Source organism: Mchenga conophoros, linkage group LG7 (assembly GCF_057382185.1).
Source record: "Mchenga conophoros isolate Kocher_MC1m ecotype Shallow Benthic linkage group LG7, M_conophoros_male_GT1.1, whole genome shotgun sequence".
NCBI classification, from domain to species: domain Eukaryota; kingdom Metazoa; phylum Chordata; class Actinopteri; order Cichliformes; family Cichlidae; genus Mchenga; species Mchenga conophoros.
The window spans coordinates 21574389-21593946 of record NC_140532.1 but is presented as its reverse complement, the minus strand read 5'-3'; the positions used below and the strand labels follow the sequence as shown (position 1 = coordinate 21593946).

General features: G+C 40.2%; 1 protein-coding gene across 12 annotated transcripts in view; it reads left to right on the top strand.

The window, feature by feature from the left end:
* ap3b2 (adaptor related protein complex 3 subunit beta 2) overlaps positions 1–19558 on the top strand; it is a 62424-nt gene that overhangs the window by 24239 nt on the left and 18627 nt on the right. For 5 of the 12 annotated variants that reach the window (XM_085282853.1, XM_085282849.1, XM_085282850.1 and 2 more), the window contains exons 8-20: positions 1010–1207; positions 4174–4271; positions 5811–5865; positions 5978–6049; positions 6147–6209; positions 6317–6449; positions 7453–7562; positions 7767–7943; positions 10138–10324; positions 11832–11962; positions 15942–15980; positions 16712–16826; positions 19276–19453. In XM_085282853.1, the coding sequence (XP_085138979.1) occupies positions 1010–1207; positions 4174–4271; positions 5811–5865; positions 5978–6049; positions 6147–6209; positions 6317–6449; positions 7453–7562; positions 7767–7943; positions 10138–10324; positions 11832–11962; positions 15942–15980; positions 16712–16826; positions 19276–19453 (1556 nt within the window). The remainder of the gene's footprint in view (positions 1–1009; positions 1208–4173; positions 4272–5810; positions 5866–5977; positions 6050–6146; positions 6210–6316; positions 6450–7452; positions 7563–7766; positions 7944–10137; positions 10325–11831; positions 11963–15941; positions 15981–16711; positions 16827–19275; positions 19454–19558) is intronic. The other 7 variants (XM_085282858.1, XM_085282855.1, XM_085282851.1 and 4 more) reach the window with 3 other exon arrangements.

Here is a 19558-nt window from a genome sequence, read left to right as displayed (position 1 = left end):
CGAAGGTTAAACATGGCTGAAGTTTCATGTAAGGTCCAAGTAATCCATGTGAGCCAAAACCCCAGACTGCTCTTTGAGCTCAGTTTCAGACACATTCTCTGCTCTTGCCTCGTTGTGATATCGATGAGAGCAAACCATGTTTTTGCAAGGGGCAGCCAATCAGCAGAAAGTTGGCTTAAATGGAGGATAAAGAGAGGAGGAGCTAAAAGCATACAGATGATGAACTGAGGGCTCAAGTATAACATAAGCAGTCAACAGACGAAAAGAGCCAGCTAAAGAGCAACAGCAGCTAGTTTTAAGCTAACATAATGGTAGCTAATGATAAGCTTGAGTATCATAAAAATCAGACTGATACATTTGAAGCTCAATATACATCTGATAAACAGTTTGATTACATTCTCACATTGTATGAGTTTATTCCCTAAAGCATCAGGGTCCCAAAAATTGTGTCCACTACAACAACAGTTTTACTAACACCGGATAACAGCAGCTAACAGTATCTAACAGAGGCTAACAGGTTAACAGTAGCAAAAACAGCAGTCTTTCACACAGAAAAGTTCAAGTATCCTTAACAATTCAACCCAGTATCACTGTCATCGGTCAGACGGGAGCTTCTCTGACTTATTGACCTTAAACTCCTTTCACAAAGTTATATAGCCTTTTCCAGATTAAATAGATGCAGACACCTCTCACACAGCATTGACAGCTAAGGTAAAGCGTGGGCTGACAGCCTTCTAGAGATACACGAAAACTCTGGGGCAGATGAAGATGTGATCGAAACAATATCAGATCATGCCGGCTGGCCACAGCCATTAAGGGGTGTAAATTTAATGCTTTTTATCTCTCTTAACTGACACATTAGTCCTACAGTGGCCATAGAAGTTAGGATTAAACACTTGAATTGGGAAGGATGAGACAGCAGAACTCTTAAGTATACATCTACTTGCATCTTGTAGTGAAAATTTTATTATAACTTGAAAGCACTCCTCAAGAATCACTTTCTCTGCAGGAGTCCCTGCTGGAGGAGGGAGGCAGCGGCGATAAGACCTTCTACGGCTCAGATGAAGATGAGGATGAAGACGAAGAGGAGAAGGAGAAGAAGGCCGAGGCTGCTGCCATGGCTAAGAGGAAGCCATATGTGATGGATCCAGACCACCGACTGCTACTAAGGAATACCAAACCGCTCCTGCAGAGCCGCAACGCAGCTGTGAGACCTCTGCTCTTTTGAATTATACACACACATTCCTGCAGTAAAACTCAGTCTATTGACTCACTACCATGGAAAGTGGCTGTGCCCTCTAAAATCATTTCTTAATGAGTAGATGAGGTCTTCATTCAACTTATAAAGCCTCTGACACTTAAGCATTTTAATGGTAAGTGTCCTTGTGTACAGCATTTAATCTGAGCTGACCTCTTGCTCAAAAATGAGGGCAATTTCCCCAAGGAAATTAATAAAGCATCACAATGCATTAGTGCTGCTGTGGTCACCTTGAGTAGCCTGTTTTGACCCATGTTAGATATTGTGAAATTCTGCCGTCACACACATTATCCAACCTTTGTATTGCTGTAGGCGAGCTGGTTTCTTGTGGTGAAATAAAATATGAAACACTTTTCCCATTCCTGAGCCAACAAGTGTTCGCTTATCTTGCATGAAGTGGAAAAGTCAATCATGGAGCTGTAATTGCTCTTTATGTGGTTACCTGCTTTGCATCAAACCAATGAAATGGAAAACCAAATAGTTTCCTTTTCCAGTGATGACTTCATACAGTTGCATATTTGCAGGTATCAGTTCCAACCAATGACTGTATATAAAGTTTTCTACAGTCAATTCAAATTCAGTTCAATTCAAAATGTCTTTGTATAGCACATTCAAAAACAACAGAGTTGACCAAAGTGCTTCACAATTGGTTAAAAACAAGAAAAAAAAATAGAGAAACAAATATAGATAAATAAGAAGGCAGTGAATTAACAATAAAAACATAAAACAGGCCTGATGGTACTCATACTGAACTTGAATTAAAAGCCAAAGTAAAAAAGTGAGTTTTAAGATGCGATTTAAAAGACTGAATAGACTCTGAAGTACGAGTCTCCTCCGGCAGATTATTGCAGAGTCTGGGTGCTGCTACTGCGAAGGCCCGATCTCCTCTATGTTTCAATCGAGACCTTGGTTGTGCTAAAAGCATCTGACTAGATGATCTCAGTGCTCCTTTGGGGTCATACATGTTGAGGAATTCATTTAAATAACTAGGCGCCATATTATTTAAAAGTATGTAAAAGAATCTTAAAATTAATACAATATTTTACAGGGAGTCAGTGTAAATTTGCTAAAACTGGAGTGATGTGTTCATACAGTCTAACACCTGTTAAAAGACGCGCAGCAGCAAGCGGACTAAGTGCAAGCGATGGAGAGACGAGTGTTGAAGACCCAAATAGAGAGAATTACAGTAGTCCAGTGTAGAGGTGATGAAGGTATGAATAAGTGTCATTGGTTCCAGTCTGACTGCTCTGACTTTGATGCAGACCAACAACCTGGTCTTTTTTACTTTAAAGTTTCCAGCATTGAAGCTTAGTCTCATGGTGACAAACCTACAGACTATCATTTTTTTCAGCTCTGCATCTCTTTACAGCCCATAAATTTACCAGTAAACAATCAGAAATGGTCTGTGTCAATTCAAACTTCTTTCATGAATATCAACTGAGATTCAGGTGTCTACCCATGTGTCTACCCTTTCTTGAAACAAATAGAACATTTCCAGTTGTCTCCTGCTGTGTGCTACATATAAGAAAGGACAAGGACAATACTCTGACCTGATTCTCCCAACATTGTTCAGAGTTCTTGTTTAGAGGTGGCTGAAGTGACTGACTGATGAGGAAGCATCCTGTAAAGGGTTTAGGGCCAGATTTACTAACGCATTGCACCAACACGAACTGGGTTTGGGTGTAAAAAAAAAAAGGATTATCAGCATGTGTAAGAGGTGAGAACTCAAACCACGAAATATAAGGAGGAGAATCAGGTCCGCAAAGTAATGTTTGTGACATGCAATTTACAGCTGATATTTAATGCCGAACTATAGAATCTATTAACATTTGAGCTTGATATGAAACTAACTAAAAACAGAGCAAGTTTTGTGAATTACACATGAAATCAACCACACCTATGAACGCCTCAAACATTATTTTCTCTCAAAAGACTAGCGTGGTTGTGCGTTGGTCCTGTGTGATCCAGCCATTGTCTACATGTTGTCGAGTCAACAGGACTCATTGTTAAAAATATGTGGAATAAATGATGATGTCTGCGACACAATTAGAATAAAACTCAATGTAAACAGAACAAATGCCACAAAATGTCACAAAAAAACCTCACAAAACATATAAGGAGTGTTTTTTGGGAACAGCTGTGAAAGTGACTGGCTAACAGTAAACGGGTAATAACAAACATTCAAAAACCTTTTTGTGTTTTTTCTACAGCCAATGTTTGTTATTCAGTTTTGGTTGTGTTTTCTGTGGTTTCGCAGCATTTTTCTATTTGCTGGTGTTTTCTTAAGTTTCCGTGCATTTGAACTCTCAGGGTCACCATACAGGAGTGAAAACATAGGAAACATTGTCATAAAGTGAAACAATTAAAGCTGTCCACTGCTCTTGGTGCTTCTCATGCTGCTTTTTGAGCTTTTTTGTACTTTGTCGTCTTCATGGGGAACTCCAATATTGCTCCATTTCCTATTCAGGCCCACTTTTCAACCAGTCAGCATTCCAGTGCATATGCGCTTTTGGTTTTTTTAACATGCTGCATTGGATCTACACAATTAATTCTGCTTTGTAAGAACTGTTTCCAATGCATATTGAGCATCTTAAAACTCCTGCCTCTTGAATGAACTTTTTACTGCTAGAGCAGTAAATAGAGAGCAAATCTGTATTTGCTTTAGTTTGTTCATGTATATTTAACACATGAGCAGAATAAATCCAAACACATTCGTCATCTCCAGTGCAACATAAGCATAAGGTAGTGATGCCTTGGTAATTAACTGCTGAAAATGAATGAATTTTCAATAGAGAACAAAACTCATTAATGGCCCAACACTCACCATTACACCTCTTTCTTTTTTTTACATTGGGAGGTTATGTCACTGTGTGAGACTTAAAAGTTTCTGTTTTCTCATTCTTTACACAATCCAGGTGGTGATGGCTGTGGCTCAGCTGTATTTCCATCTGGCCCCTAAAGCGGAGGTTGGTGTGATTGCCAAGGCCCTGGTCCGTCTCCTGAGGAGCCACAGGTGAGCTTTACAGTCTATAATTTCAAAATAAATTGCTTTCAAATCACTGTATCGCCATTTTCCAAAATTAAAACACCCTCCCCTCTGGAGAAAGTAACAGGAAACAAGTTGAAATGTCGAAAAAATACACAGCTAAATGGGAGGGGAAAAAAGATTTAACAACCACAAAACTCAGCAAAGTGGAAAACAGTATGACAACAAAATAACAAGTGAGCGTAATAAAATGGATCGCTGATGCCTAGAAGCAGAAAGTAAAATTAAACAGGGAGCCCAGTGAAGCTGAAGTAAGCATGAACTCATAAACCATGAGGAGTGATGATTGCACATCGGTGGCCTGTTGCCTGTAAGTCCTGCACACTGTCAGCTTTTTATTGCACAAGTGGTCCTGTGGCTCAGGGTGTGTTGTAATGGGATCATCAATCAGCAGCGACCAAACACCAGCATCTCTCTGTGGGAGAGTCGTCCAAAATTCATTGTACCATACCTTATCTTTCATTAGACTTATTGCTATTGACTCTGTGGCGTCCGGGCTCGCATAATAACCACATGGATTTACTGCCTTAAATAATAATGCGCTGATGTTTAACAGGAATGTTTTTAAAACATTTGTACTTGCTACGTTTTGTGGCGTACAGGGGTAGCTACAAACGTGCCAGAAGTTTCAAGTAGAGGCCAATTGTGAAACGTCTCTTGGAATTCTTTTAGTTTTTGCATAAGATTAAGAATTATTGCTTGAAAAAGTAAGCTAGGTCACATTACCCTCAACATTTTTAATTTTGAAATCCAGATGTTGAAGCTGTTACTAGCAATAACAATATGTTCTTTCTGACAGATCGGACAAAAAAAAAGTTAAAATAAACAGAAAGCACAACTCGTAGAGATGCCACTTGTTCTGCCTTAAAGCTAGAAATTCAGCTGTTAGCACTCTGGCGGCTAAGCACTGCAAGCAGTTTCAATTATAAGTGAGAATAACATCTTTATGAATCGTGGTGAAATTTAATACTTCTCTTAATACTAATGATTTCCTTGATACAGCTGCAGAAGAGTTTTGTTTGTTTTTGTTTTTTGTAATGACATACCAAGGGAAGAAGAACAAGTCAGAGCAGGTCCATGTAAAATCTAAAAACTCTATCAATCACTTAAAAGCTGAGAGATGCAGGTAAAGAATACAATTCATTTGTTTAAAGTGCCATGTATTGATGGAGAGAGGTCCCAAATAAGGCACTAAAGTGGGTTAAATAACAACAGGGGAACAATTTAATGGCCGATGCACTTGATGCATGCGTCCTGCGTCTGTGATGGTGTGATTTCAGTCATGATCAGTGACAGAAAAGTCATGAGGATGTTGAAATGATGATAAAAAAGAATCAGGATTGCATATTGTCATTTTTTTTAGAGACCTCCTGAAAGCTCCTCCTTGTCCCTCGCTTCTTAGCCTGTCTCAGACAAAAATTTTGTTTTCTTCTGACAGCAAAATAATTACCAGTTATCAGGATAATAATCCTCGATCGCTACTTACTCTGTGTCTTCTTCTTTTAGTGAAGTCCAGTATGTTGTTCTTCAGAACGTGGCAACAATGTCCATTAAGAGACGGGTGAGCTAAAGCTGGTGTTTCTGTTTTCTTCTGTTTTATATTTATGTGTTTAAATGGTATTTTTATTCTAACGAAGCTTCACGGAGGTTCTTCCTGTCTTTGTGTGTCACAGGGGATGTTTGAACCATATCTGAAGAGTTTCTACATCCGCTCAACAGATCCAACTCAGATCAAAGTCCTAAAGGTTGCTTTCTGTTCTCTTTTTTTGAAGATGGTCAGAAGTTTTTAGCAGTTTGTGGAGATATGAGAACATGATGGATTCTTATTATTGTTATTTGCAGCTGGAGGTTCTAACCAATCTGGCCAACGAGACAAACATTTCCACCATCCTCAGAGAATTTCAGGTACAATTAAAAAATATAAGTCATGTTTTAGGAAGAGCAGTCAGTCAGCAACCAACTTTGTCTTCCTGTATGAATTAATATGCAGAGTGGCTGCTTTTTTCTGGCAGACATATATTAAAAGCATGGATAAAGACTTTGTGGCTGCAACAATCCAAGCCATTGGTCGCTGTGCTACCAACATCAGCGAGGTGAGGGACACATGTCTGAACGGTCTTGTGCAGCTGCTCTCCAACCGAGATGGTGAGTCTTTTTATTTGTTAGTATAAGACACTCTTTAAACTGTACATATTGTATGAACAGATGGCAAAATAACATCAAAAACAAGACTTAAAAGTAAAAAGAGAAAAATACATTCCAAAAAATCTAATCAAATAGATCGAGACCTGATGACTGTGGAGTACGGTGAACTCGTTCTCATGTTCTAGATATGAGTTTGAGATTGTTTGATGTGTGTGATGGCATGTTATCCTGCTGGAAGCAGCCATCAGGAGATGGGTACACTGTGGTCATGAAAGTGGTAGACATGGCCAGCAACAATAATCAGGTAGGATGTGGCATTTAAATGGTGCTCAGTTGATACTAAGGGGATTAAAATGTGTCGAGAAAATATCCCCCAACACCATTTTACCACCAGGATCCTGAACTGTTGATACAAGGCAGGTTGAATCTGTGCTTTCATGTTATTTTTCATGCTCTGATTGTTGTTGAATGTTGTTTCATTAATGGAGAGTCATCGGCCCAGGCAACATTTTTCCACTCTTCTATTGTCCAGTTTTATCCCGTGTGAATTACAGCTTCAGTTTCTTGTTCTTGGGTGTCAGTACAGTCACCTGCTGTGGTCTGAAGCTGCTGTAGCCCATCTGTGTTATGCATTCAGCGTAACTTGGTTATAGGTTACTGGTTATGCAGGAAAATCCCAGCGGATCAGCACTTTCTGATACTCAAACCAGCACGTCTGGCATCAAGACCCATACCACGTTCAAAATCATTTAAATCACCTTTCTTCCTCACTGCATTGCTCGTTTTTTAACTTCAGCAGGTTGTCTTGGTCATGTCTTAATGTCATGACAGTTGAACAAATATACAGAATGAAGTGAACAGTGTGAATTTCTAGTGTGAATGAACTGGTAAATGAATGCTGAATACTTTCCACACATTGACTCGGAGCAGTAGTGATGTTTAAAAGTATGTATTTATTGTTCATTTCTGATTTCAACGAGTGACTCTTCTTTCTTTTGTGCAGAGTTGGTGGTTGCCGAGTCAGTGGTTGTTATCAAGAAGCTGCTGCAGATGCAGCCGGAGAAGCACAGCGACATCATAAAGCACATGGCGAAACTGACCGACAACATTCAGGTAAGAGTCTCTTTCATGACCTGCAGATGGTAGCTTACCTCAATGCCTCATTCAGTATCTATTATTATAAACCAGGTGTCAACTAAGTGTTCACTAATTGACTCGGGCTCTTGAACCACCGTTTACATTGACGGTAAACCTGTTTCTGCCAGTCATATCCCTCTGTAGTAGCAGTGTTAGTTTGCTATCAACCTGTGTTCTCAGGTGCCAATGGCACGGGCAAGTATCCTGTGGCTGATTGGAGAATACTGTGAGCATGTACCTAAGATCGCCCCAGATGTTCTAAGGAAGATGGCCAAGTCATTCACTAATGAAGAGGACATTGTGAAGCTTCAGATCATCAATTTGGCAGCCAAGCTATATCTGACCAACTCCAAACAGGTGGGAATGGCATGTTTTTCTGTCACTAGTATTTATGGCTGTCCTTTTGTTCTGTCTCCCTTCCCTCACCCACAAATTGGTCACAACAACACAACAAATGGCTGCCCTGCCCTGAGCCTGGTTCTTCTTCAGGTTTCTCCCTGTTAAAAGGGAGTTTTTCCTTCTCACTTTCACCAAGTGCTTGCTGATAGGGGGTCGTCTGATTGTTGGGGTCTTCTCTCTTATTGTAGATTCTTTACCTTACAATAAAAGCACCTTAAGGTGACTGTTGTTTTGTTTTGGTGTTATAAATACACCAGTTTCAACCCCAAAAGTTTGAATTTATTAGAAACAAACTTGTGGCAGAAGGTACACCTGAAAGGAAAGTCTGACCCATTTGTATGAACATTTTAGAGGAAGAGGAATTTAATCCAGAATAAAAACATTTCAACTCACACATTTAATTTCACTTCACAGAATAAATTACTCAAATATCCCCTTTGTCTTGAAAATTCAAGTCAGCAGTGATATTTGTGCTAGTGAGCAAAGACACTGTTGTAAAGACAAAATCTAATCTTTAATTAAATTAGGCTCATTGCTTACAGCAGCAGGGTGCAGCTGGGAGGATTCAGGATGGTGATAGCCTGGCTGCCTCTCCCTGATAATAAGTGTGAATACACATCAACAAGGTCTGCTGATTCAAATCATCACCATCACAAAAAAAGAAACATTTGAGATTATATTCAATATCCAACGTGTTGTTTTTAAAAATGATCTTGCAGTATTGTGCATAAATGACTGAGCATGATGTTGGCTTTCATTTAGTTTGTGTGAACAAGGCTGCTGTCAGGTGACAGAACGCACTAAACACACCTCTGTGGCGTCCACACACACTCTTCTTCCTGCCTTCTCCAGTCTCACCTGGGACATTGTTGCCACCTACACATATGCACTGTGTAAATTTGCAGTCTAGAAATAAAGCCAGTGACGCTCTCACACAGTCATTACGCTGCATATCTTCATTAAAAGTGCTCTTAGATTTTTTCTGCAATGCAGACCAAGTTAAAGAAAACTCAAATATGTCACATTCAGAGTCAATTTTCAAATGGTTTCCAAAAAAAGTGTTGAGCTTTATCATTCAAGTAAGCTTTCAATCAGGGACTCTGTCTTCTTATAAATTAGTTGCAGACTAGTTGCAAACCTTCACCAATCTCCTATCACCAATTATGTTTTTTTCTTTTAACGTGATGAGGTCTTACAGGAATCCATGAAACCAGAAACATGTCAGTGTATCCAGATATTTACATGCCTTTGGTTTTTCTTTGTGAAAGTTTCATACCAGGAAGTCTGTCTGTGTTTAAAATGTGTTCATTCATTTAACAAACAGACTTGAGTCATTTGAGAACACCTAATTCCTGTTTCTAAAGAGTCGTTTTTTGAAGTGGTCTTCAGCAAAAGTTCTCCAGGCTTTCTGGAGGTATTTCTTTTCCACTTATTTTCAGTCCAGCGCTCGTTTCTGACTGCTTTCAAGTACCTGTAAAACATCATGGAGGCTCTGTCATGGTATGGGGCTGCATTTCAGCCAGTGGTGATGGAGATCTTCTTAAAACTGATGGAATTACGAATGCAGAAAAAGACTGTCAACTTTGATCCACCATGCAGTACCATCTGATTGTCTGACCTGCAATGGCTTAGGTCCTTTTTAGCAGGACACCAAACACATTTCCTGTACAGTAAAATCATACCTGGATAAGAAAACACACAGGTGTGTCCTCGTAATTGTCAATTATGGATTGGCCTTCCTAGAGCTTGGGCCTCAGCACTTCTGAAGCAGTGTGAGCTCATCGTGACAGAAAACTGCACCAAAGGTCAGCCAACATCCATAGAAGGGCTTTGAATGTCCTTCAAGAAACAAGGAGAACTGTTCTTGAATAGTGATACCAAATACTGACTTTCGAGCTTCTTGTTTTTGCCTTATACAGTATTCCCATGTATGTTTGCACATTTCAGTGAGTCACATCTTTTTTTTATGTTCTAATAAAATATTACGACACGAGAGGTGGCTCAAGACTAATGCAGTAGTCCTATCCTCTTAGACCCTCTCAAACAAATCCACAGCTACATACACTCCCACACTGCACATGCACGTAACGCAGTAGATAAGGTGTTGTTTTACTGTTCTTCCACCTTCCTTTCGTGTCCCTTCACCCCTCAGACTAAACTGCTGACGCAGTATGTTCTCAACTTGGCCAAATACGACCAGAACTACGACATCCGCGACCGGGCACGCTTCATTCGCCAACTCATCGTGCCCACCGAGAAGAGTGGAGCCCTAAGCAAGTATGCTAAAAAGCTGTTCCTCGCCCTCAAACCTGCACCCGTCCTTGAGTCTCCTTTTAAAGGTACAGAAGCAAGTCAACAGTAAGTTTTGTTTTCTAGTTTGTGAACTTGTATTGCGGCTGTTTGAAAATTATAATGGCAGAAATAGTTTGAGCAATGTTATTAGCGTTTAATTACCATCAGTCATGAACCGCCTTAACAAAAATGAGACAGTCACAATCAATTAAACAGAAAATTGAGCCATAATTTCCTGCTGCTCTGTGTCTCTCTGTACGTTGAGACACCTGAGGCAAAAACAGCTAAAGTGAAAGAAAGAGGAAGTTATGGGCTGTTTTGGTCTACACAGCCAGCAGATGCAGCTGCAGCAGCGGCTCCGCATCAGATATAACGTATCCTTCTCAGAGTCATAACTCAGTCAGATATCAACACAAATAAGATCCTTTTTTTCCACAAGTATTGTGATTTAAGCTTCCAGGGATTATTATCTCAATTTCTTCCAATTTTAAATCTACAAAACAGCTTGGAAATAATGAACGAGGGATTTTTTTCCATGTGTCCAAGAGCTGTTTGAGGATACAGTTTTACAAAAGCCAAAGGTCATCCAGAGCATTCACGCATCTTTTTTGTAACTGTGAGTCTGTCCTTACACCGGGAGCATTTTTATTCTTCACATGAACATTCTGTCCATCTTTTTATTCATCTAAAGTACATCCAGCGGTTTTGCCTGCAGCTCTCTGATCTTCACGTGGCAGCAGCCTGACAGTAATCATAACAAAGACAGGAGAATCCACTCATCCTCATATTACAGAGCAAAGTCTTGAGATTTGAGATTTTAAAAGTTCATCCCGATTTCCTCTTTGAGGTCATCTCCTTGTGCTCCTCTGGATCACTTCCAGGGTGTCTGTATTTCCAGAACTCTCCCTTGGTTTAATTCCCTGTTTGCCACTTTGTACCCTCTGTGATACACACTCTTCTTCTTTGAAACAGCGATCCTCCAACTTTGGGACAGAGGACACAGTTAACACTTAGACACTCTTCTAGCTGTTTGTCCTTTGTTCTTTCTCCCTCCCCTCTCCCTCAACCTGTCGGGCTAAATGGCCGTCCCTACCAGTCCCTGGTTCTGCCGGCGGTATCTTCCTGTAAAAGGAGTTTTTCCTTCCCACCTGTGCTTGCTCACGGGGTGTCATCCAGCTGTTGAGGTTTCCGTCTGAATTTTGTACAGTATAAAGTGCCTTGAGGTGACTGTTGTTGTGATTTGGTGTTATATAAGTAAAACTGAATTGAATTGAATTCCACTAATAACTCCTGTTTGGTCTCTGGGCTGTAAATGGAAGTGGTCCACACAAGTTAATGTTTTCTTCAGTTTGAGTTCACATGCATGTAGTCAAAAAAGGATTTGGGTCCAGAGGTGCACAAGGAGATGACTTTGAAGTGGAGCTTAACTAAATTCAAAGCTGTTGAAGTTCTTTCTCAGAACTTTGTGATTCTGTGTTATGATAAGAGTGACTCTGCTCTTTCTGTTGCACTGATCTCTGTGTGTGCTTGCATTGTTTTTCCTTCTTTTTGCAGATCGAGACCACTTCCAGTTGGGTTCACTCTCCCACCTGTTGAATGCCAAGGCTGGGGGCTACCAGGAGTTGCCTGACTGGCCTGAAGCTGCCCCTGACCCCTCCGTGCGCAACGTGGAGGTGAAGGAGTCTGTGCGTGCAGTGGGAACAGTAACACACAGAGACACAGGGGCCCTCTGGGGGCCCCAAAGAATGGAGGGGAGCGAGAGTTGCTCCTTCCCCAGAGCAGTGCCTCAGAGGGGTTGGACAGAGTCACCAGAGCCTGACACTAACTCCAATATAACATTGATTCCTCTTTCACTGGTCATCTTTCATTTGCTTACAGCTCATTAGCATTAACAGCTCATCCTTTTTGGTCTCCATCTACTTCAAAATGGATGCTGCTTAACAACTTCCCCATCCATGGAGGAGAATGAGTCACAAAGGAGAAAAGAGGATTATTTTCATATTAATGAGAGAACATGTTAGACAGAAAGTGCCTAATTTGAGAACACCCGAATCATTATAGAAACAGTCAGTGGCATGAAGCTCCACCTCATCCTCTCTGCTGCACTCGCTTCTGTTCAGCAGCAGCTCACTCGCCCCATCCAGATGTTTCCTGACAGCTGTTTGAGCCAATAGCACATGCGATAGAGAAGAGAACAGATTTTAACAGCAGCATGCTGACAGTAGTATTAATGTTTAGTCAATACTTAAAACACAAAAGTCTGTCAGCCCAAATCTCCAAAGCCTCCTCTTCTTCTCCATCCCATTCACTCCATGTGCCATCGGTTCATCAGTTAAATTAACGTGAAATCAAGACTTGAGTGTTTTCACTACTCCATCTAAAAAAAGAAGAAAAGGAGACAAAACTTTAAATTTCAGTAGTGACCTCAAGGCTTGATTTTGTTGTGACATGTGTTTCGTAACAATAATGTTGCTTTTTAACACACAACGCAGTAATCCATGTCGTGTCTCTTTAAGTGTGAAGCACATTTCAATGTGGTGCTACAGGCGCCTTTCATGTTCTTGACCATGATGTTTGTACAGTTTAGCCGGTTAAACACATCAGTGTTTTCCCAAGTGGATCTTTACTTTTAGAAAATTGTTGTTTTGTCATCAGGATGGCTTTTTATCGTGTGGTAATGCAGCTGTGACTAAGGAAAAATACGTGTGCACCGGCCGTGACACCTGCACGAGGTTACAAACACGGAGCCGTGCACGACCAGCTGAAATGACAGCTTTGCCAGGGCGAGAGCAGCGGGTGCAACAGGCTCATCACTTGCCTTTGCTTGAACCTGTCAAATTCGTAAATATCTATATATAGTTATCAATGTGCAAATGTACAAAAAAAAAAAGAAGAAAAAATGAAAAAAATTTCAGGGGGGCCATTTTTGCCTTTATTTGATATTGGACTAAAACCACTGCGTTTCTGCTGCATTGCATATCGTCACCCACTCAACCAGTGGGCTAAACTAGCACTCTGTAAGTGTAAAAATTAAGGAATCACTAAAGCAAAAAAAAAGGTTATGAGCAGTAGATTACTAGAGTGATTTATGAGCTGTTACACGAAGATATAAATGCATGCAAATTAGTCAACAAGTTATTTTTTTCCATACAATACTTGTGGCCAGCCTTCCAAAAGCTGGGATCTGCCAGTTTTCCTTGTTTTAAGAGTATATTTAAGCTTATTAATACTGATTATGTTCAGTTAGGTGTGTGTTTTTATATCCAGTCAGACTCGTTTAATTCCCCTCTTGATATCTCGTGGCTAAAATGCAGTTGTAATCAGCAGCAAAGCTAAATTTCACAAATTTCAGAACATAGGGAGTGCTGAGGGAAGAAATCAGACCGAAAAGCTATAGTGTGCCTTTCAAATCATTATTATACATCATTTGTAGTTAAAGAGCAAAAACAAGCAGAGCTGTAAAACACTCAGTACTGTCCTCTGAAGTTCAGCTGCTGGAAAAACCTCTCTGGGTTATTCTGAAAGTCTCGCATTGCATCCACTCAAGTTGTGGCTGTTAAAGTTGGGAGGGTCAGTGAATCTTCTGAAGCCTCAGCCTCTCTGACAGACTCTCCTTCTGCTATACGGTCCTCCACAGACAGAGGAGGTCATAACCACCGGAGAGGGGCGGATCGGCTTACTAGGAGACTGGCGAGAGGTGCCCCTCCCTTTGAGTTTGGAAATGCAGTGGTGTTTGCGTTGATGACTGCTCTCTCTGTTTCTTCCCTGCCTGTCAGTTAACGTCTAAACTGCTGATGTTGGCATTTATACAAAATGATTTACACATTTCATATCACACAATGATCACAGTGTGTGAATGGGTGGATGACTGGATGTGTAAAGCGCTTTGGGGTCCTTAGGGACTAGTAAAGCGCTATACAAATACAGGCCATTTACCATTTAGGTGACATCAAATTTCCCTCGGGATGAATAAAGTATTCTGATTCTGATTCTGATAAATCCTCTGTCAGTCCACACGAAGTAAGACTGACCACTGTGTTTGTTTCAAGCAGACAGAGTTCAGCTTTAAGGGGTCCAATAAATTGTTTAGTAATAAGCAGTGGGATAGAAGTTTCTTTAATTTTATAAACAAAGCTGATTCTAATTTGTAAATGAGACCAGTCAAAATCAATTCTTAATCTCAGGAAAAAATCTTCTAGTCTCAAGATTTACTTAATCATTAAGCTCCAACAGGGGCTTCCAAACATATCACACTGTCTTTATCAGCAGTTTTGGGACTTCTCTTTCATATTGGCTGAAAATTTTAAATATATAGCGAGTTTCATGAGAAAAAATCTTCATGTTCTTATCTTAAACCTCTCCACCTGCCAGCTTGGAAAACATGTACCTGTGAAGCTTACAGGTGCATGCTGTCCAAACCCACCTGATGAGTGCCTCCTGCACATGAGATTTTTGTTCGTTTGTCCAAACACTGCCCTAAAACGAGTTTGAAGCAGTAATTTAGTGGCAGGAGTGAAATGAAAGGATCTACAAGAACTGGAAAAGATTAATATTTGGCAGGAAGGTATATTGTGAGAGCAGAGCTGTAGACGTTAATCCTCTGACAGAAAGTTATTCATTCTTAAAGACTTTTTCCAGGCTTTGCTTTAGAAAGCAGAAGTGCTGATGCTCAATGCCAGGCTAGTTCTGCCTCAGTGCCTTTTGATAAGCAGCCAACATTTAGACAGGGTAGATTACTGAAATGAACATTATGCTACATTGTAGAAGCTCGAGGAGCTTCCATGGTCTATAGAAAATAGACATCGTAGGAGTGGTCATGTGACACGTGAAGATAGTACAGTAGTGGAAGGATGAAGGGTGTTTTGCTTTGGGGTTAGCTAAAACCTTTTTTACGTTTCTAAATGTTAAAAACATCTACACTACTAAGGAACAGATCTGTTTATTTTATTGTTTCTCTTTCACTCAGGTGCACTTTTTAGTGACGCCAACATAGAACAGAAGCCTTGTGAGAGCTTAAAGCAAAACAAAAGATTTTGACCTGCTGACGGGGACTCCTCCAGGTCTCCTCCCGTCCATCTGCTTGGTTTTCTTCATGAAGTTTGTGACTCGCTTGCTGATCACGTTACAAATGTTGTCACGTGATATTTTTTTTTATTTTTGATTGATGTGATTTGTTCTCAGATTTCTTCCTCTACCCCTCTGCTGCTCCACCTGTGCTGCTCTTCATTCTGCCCATCTAACCCATGCTAGCATATCATACTTTGTTGCTGGTGAAGACTAAGTGCATTTCATGTATTTTTTTTGATGTATTGGTGAAGTAGTGAATGCTAATGTTGACTTTTAATTTGACAGTATGAGTACGTATTAAGGTATATCCAGTAGTTATATTGGAGTATGTTGATTTTTTTACCAACAGAAGTTGTACTTTTGATTACTTTTATCAAATACTGTGTTTAAAAGTTATCATGTAATTAAATTTAGGATTATTCTTATTATTTTGTCTCTGTGATATCCAAAACTGTTCTCACACATTCTTATTTTTTAGCCCCTGAAACCTTCCTGTGCCTGTTTCTCTTGCTCTCCTGACTTTTATTCTGAAAGAAACCACTTCCTTCTTTTTTCCTCATCTCCATCCCAATCTTTTTTTTCCCCTACGTCTGCCAGGTTTTTACGCTGCTTGAAAGAGTCACAACATTAACAAGTGTGAGTCAGTTAGCGGCAAACAGCCACACGTTCTTGAGCCTCAACCCATATAGCCGCAAAAACCCAAGTGCTTTTAAACTGAACGCCTCCCTCCCGCATATAGTAGTCGCTGTTCTGTGCTTAGCTCAGCCAAAGCTACCTGAAACACAGCACCCTGTTCCTCAGTCTCTACCATTAAAGAAGTGATTCTTTCAGCAGGCAGATCGGTGCTCAGGCACGTCACGCAGCATTAGGCTCCTTGTGGGTATTAAGTGGGGCTGAGATGTCCGTGCTCATTAGCAGATGGCTCTGGTTAATGAGTTTGGTCACAGAAAAAGCAGATGGCCTTTTCTTTTTAAGTGTAGGAGGATAGTTACTGCTCCTCAAAGATATCACTTCTCTTAATGGAACTGCTCCTATATCATTACAAGAAAAGCATTTCTGCAACTGGTCATGAAGGCAACACCTGGTGCTAATGTCTTTGTGTGCAAAAACAGAAAACTCTAATGCAAACAAGTAAACGACTCGCTCCATTGAAGCATTGGTGTAAATTTGCTCCCTGGCTGTGGGATCTGAGAGCAGATCTGCAGCAGCGATGGCTGGCTTCTTTTGGCTGCATCACGCCCAGGCAGAGGCACTCATGGCCATGCTATCTGCCCACGTTTCTGCTTCTGTCTGAGGGTTTTCTCTCTGAGGCGGGGCTGGAGGCTTACTGTTTGTACTCTCGCTTTTTCCGTTTTGTTTTATGCCAGGTGCCTGAGTGGACCAAATGCAGTAGCCGTGAGAAGAGGAAGGAGAAGAAAGTAGAAAAGCCGTTCTACACCGACTCAGAGGGAGAGTCTGGTCCTACGGAGTCTGCTGACAGTGGTAACTTTAGGCTGCTGGCACTGATAGCATGGTCATTTTTTTTTTTGATTCAATAAGTAGTGCTCACAACAGGGGTGTGTGTTTGTGTGTGTTTGTGTGAGAGACTTTTGAGTCAGTGTGAATGATCTTGGTAGGGGCTGGTAAAACGAGACAGTCTCAAAAAATAAGCTCATTATCAATTGAATTTTATTACAAATCACAACAACTGTTACCTCAATGTGCTTTATATTGTAAAGACCCACAGAATAAGTCCTAATAATCATATCACCCCCTTTGAGCAAGCCCTTGAGATTTGTGTTGTTGACCAATTCTATAAAAATCTAAAGAAATAAGGTCCATCTCTCAATCCTTTCTAACTTTCATACCCTGTTTGTGGCACTCAGGTCCAAGTCCAGCTGTATAAATCTTTAAAATTGGTCATAATGCCCTAAGACAACTAGAGACTTCAACAGCAATAACAATATTGGCTGCAGACTATTTCTCGGGGGGGTTAATGCACATTTAATGTATTAACAGAAGAACGGAAGAAATGTATTGTACTTTGATTTATTGGCAATGGAAAAAAATATAGAATGTTACCAGATGAAAGTATCAGTACTGAGTTTGAATTTATTGTTTAAATATGTTGCATAAAACTAAACACAGAGACCAATCAAGGGTTGATGGTTACAAGTCGATGTGCAGCGATTTTCCAGCAAATTCAAATGAGTGTGTGATGATGAGGATGTGGAGACAGACAGCAAAATTTGTGAGGGAGCGGCTGCTGATTTTTATATAGGAGTGTGTGTGGAGAGCTGGTCAATGCCAGGGGTGGTGACATCGTGACATAAATGGAAAAGACGTAATGAAGAATTTCAGAATGTCAACGGCTGCTTTTAACCTGCGTATATATGGTGCTGTCTCATGACTTCTCGTGAGGTTTCAGGACCTCATGATGTATCGTGAGGCAGCAAAAGTCAAATCAATTCTGCTTTTATTGAGGATCATTATCTGAGGACCACATTTGGAGGTGACTCAAGGCAGAACTGAAGAGAAACAAAACTTGTCTTGTTCATACATGGACCTCATTCACTCCCAGTGCACAAATCTGTTCATCCAAATGTTTTCACCTGCTTTATTCTGCAAGTGCATTAACAGCAACAAGCACGCCTGTATAATTATGCTGATCCTGATTTCCTAATGTAGTGCATTATTATCTTATTTTAACATTTAAAAGCAGTTCTGTGAACATTAGTAAAGCCACGATGTTATTTTTAAAAAATAGATTTGAATCATATAAGTAAAATAAGACACTAGGTAGCAGTTTATAATGCTGCCTGTGTAATTTTCCAAAATGTTTTCTGAGTTTAGTGTGGAATTTTCAGTACATAGAAATATTCCCCATTAATTACAGCGTGAGATGCGGAAGTAGAGCTACTAAGGAATACATCCCTCAACCTTAAAATAACTCTAATAACACCTTAAGATGGGGAAATATAGAAAAGCCTCATTACTTCCAGTATAATTTTGTCTCTTATTGTCTAAAATACACCAAAATCACTTAAAAATACAAATAGGGTGAGGTATATCACCAGTTGCTGCATGTCGTCCTCCTGCTCTTCCTCCCAGCCTTCCCATCTTTTCTCCCCCGTCCTGTTTAAATAAAGGCTAAAAAGCCCAAATAAACATATTACAAATTTGCTTCAAGAGTTATTAAGCCTCAAGTTTAGGCACTGAAAATTACATCCTATTACTTTTGGGAAATTGCAAAATACGTTGTGGCCTTTACTGTATGAAGTGCTAATTTGGATATTATCCCTGTACTCTGAATATAGTTTTATGTTCTTTTAAGAGCTTCATATTATTCTTACTTTTAGCAGTACTGACTGAAACATCGGTACTGTTACTAGCTTTTGAATATCTGTTGACCTCAACAGTATTTCACATTAAACAGAAAGTAAACCCCTAAATGTCTGATTCCATCTGATCAGTTATCTTTAATTGATAATCTTCTTTTAAGAAGATTATCAATATTCCTCACTATTACTGCTGCAGAAACTATCATCGGCTACAATAATATTATAGACAATATGCAGTTTTGTGAGTGCGGGTGTAGCATAAAACACCTCTGTCTTTAGTTGTTTCTGATGTGTCTGCCTCAGCTTCACGCTGAAAGAAAATCTGAGAATGTCAGTTAAAAGTTCTGCTTTATCTTTTTTTCTTTTTCCTCGCCTCTGGAGGAAAAAAGTGTCTGAGGCATCAATAATACAAAGGATAATAAAAGTTTGATCTCCTCTCTGGTTTTGATGAGCTCGACTCTTTTTGATGGTAAAACAGTTTAACACGCAGACTCACTCAGTCCCAGCTGCTTTGTTTGTCAGAGGACGCCGTGTAAGATGTGAATACCAACAGCCTTCAGATCACACTTACTCTGTGTAGCCTTTCTAACCTCTGACCTCTCCCTCCACAGAGTCAGACTCTGCCAGTGGCTCGGAAAGCAGCAGTGGCAGCGAGGAGAGCGGGTCGGGATCAGAGAGCGAAGAGAGTAAGGAAGCCTCCGAGTCTGAGGAAGAAGAAGAGGAGGAGGAAGAGGAACAGAAGAAGAAAAAAAAGAAAGATCTAAAGAAGCCAGTGCAAGAAAGCGAAAGGTAGACTGCTTTACACTGCATGCCATGTCAGGCATATTTGCTGGACTATGGATGTTATTATTAGAATTGGTGGTCGCTTTGTTTGTAGAAAATAAAGTTTGACTC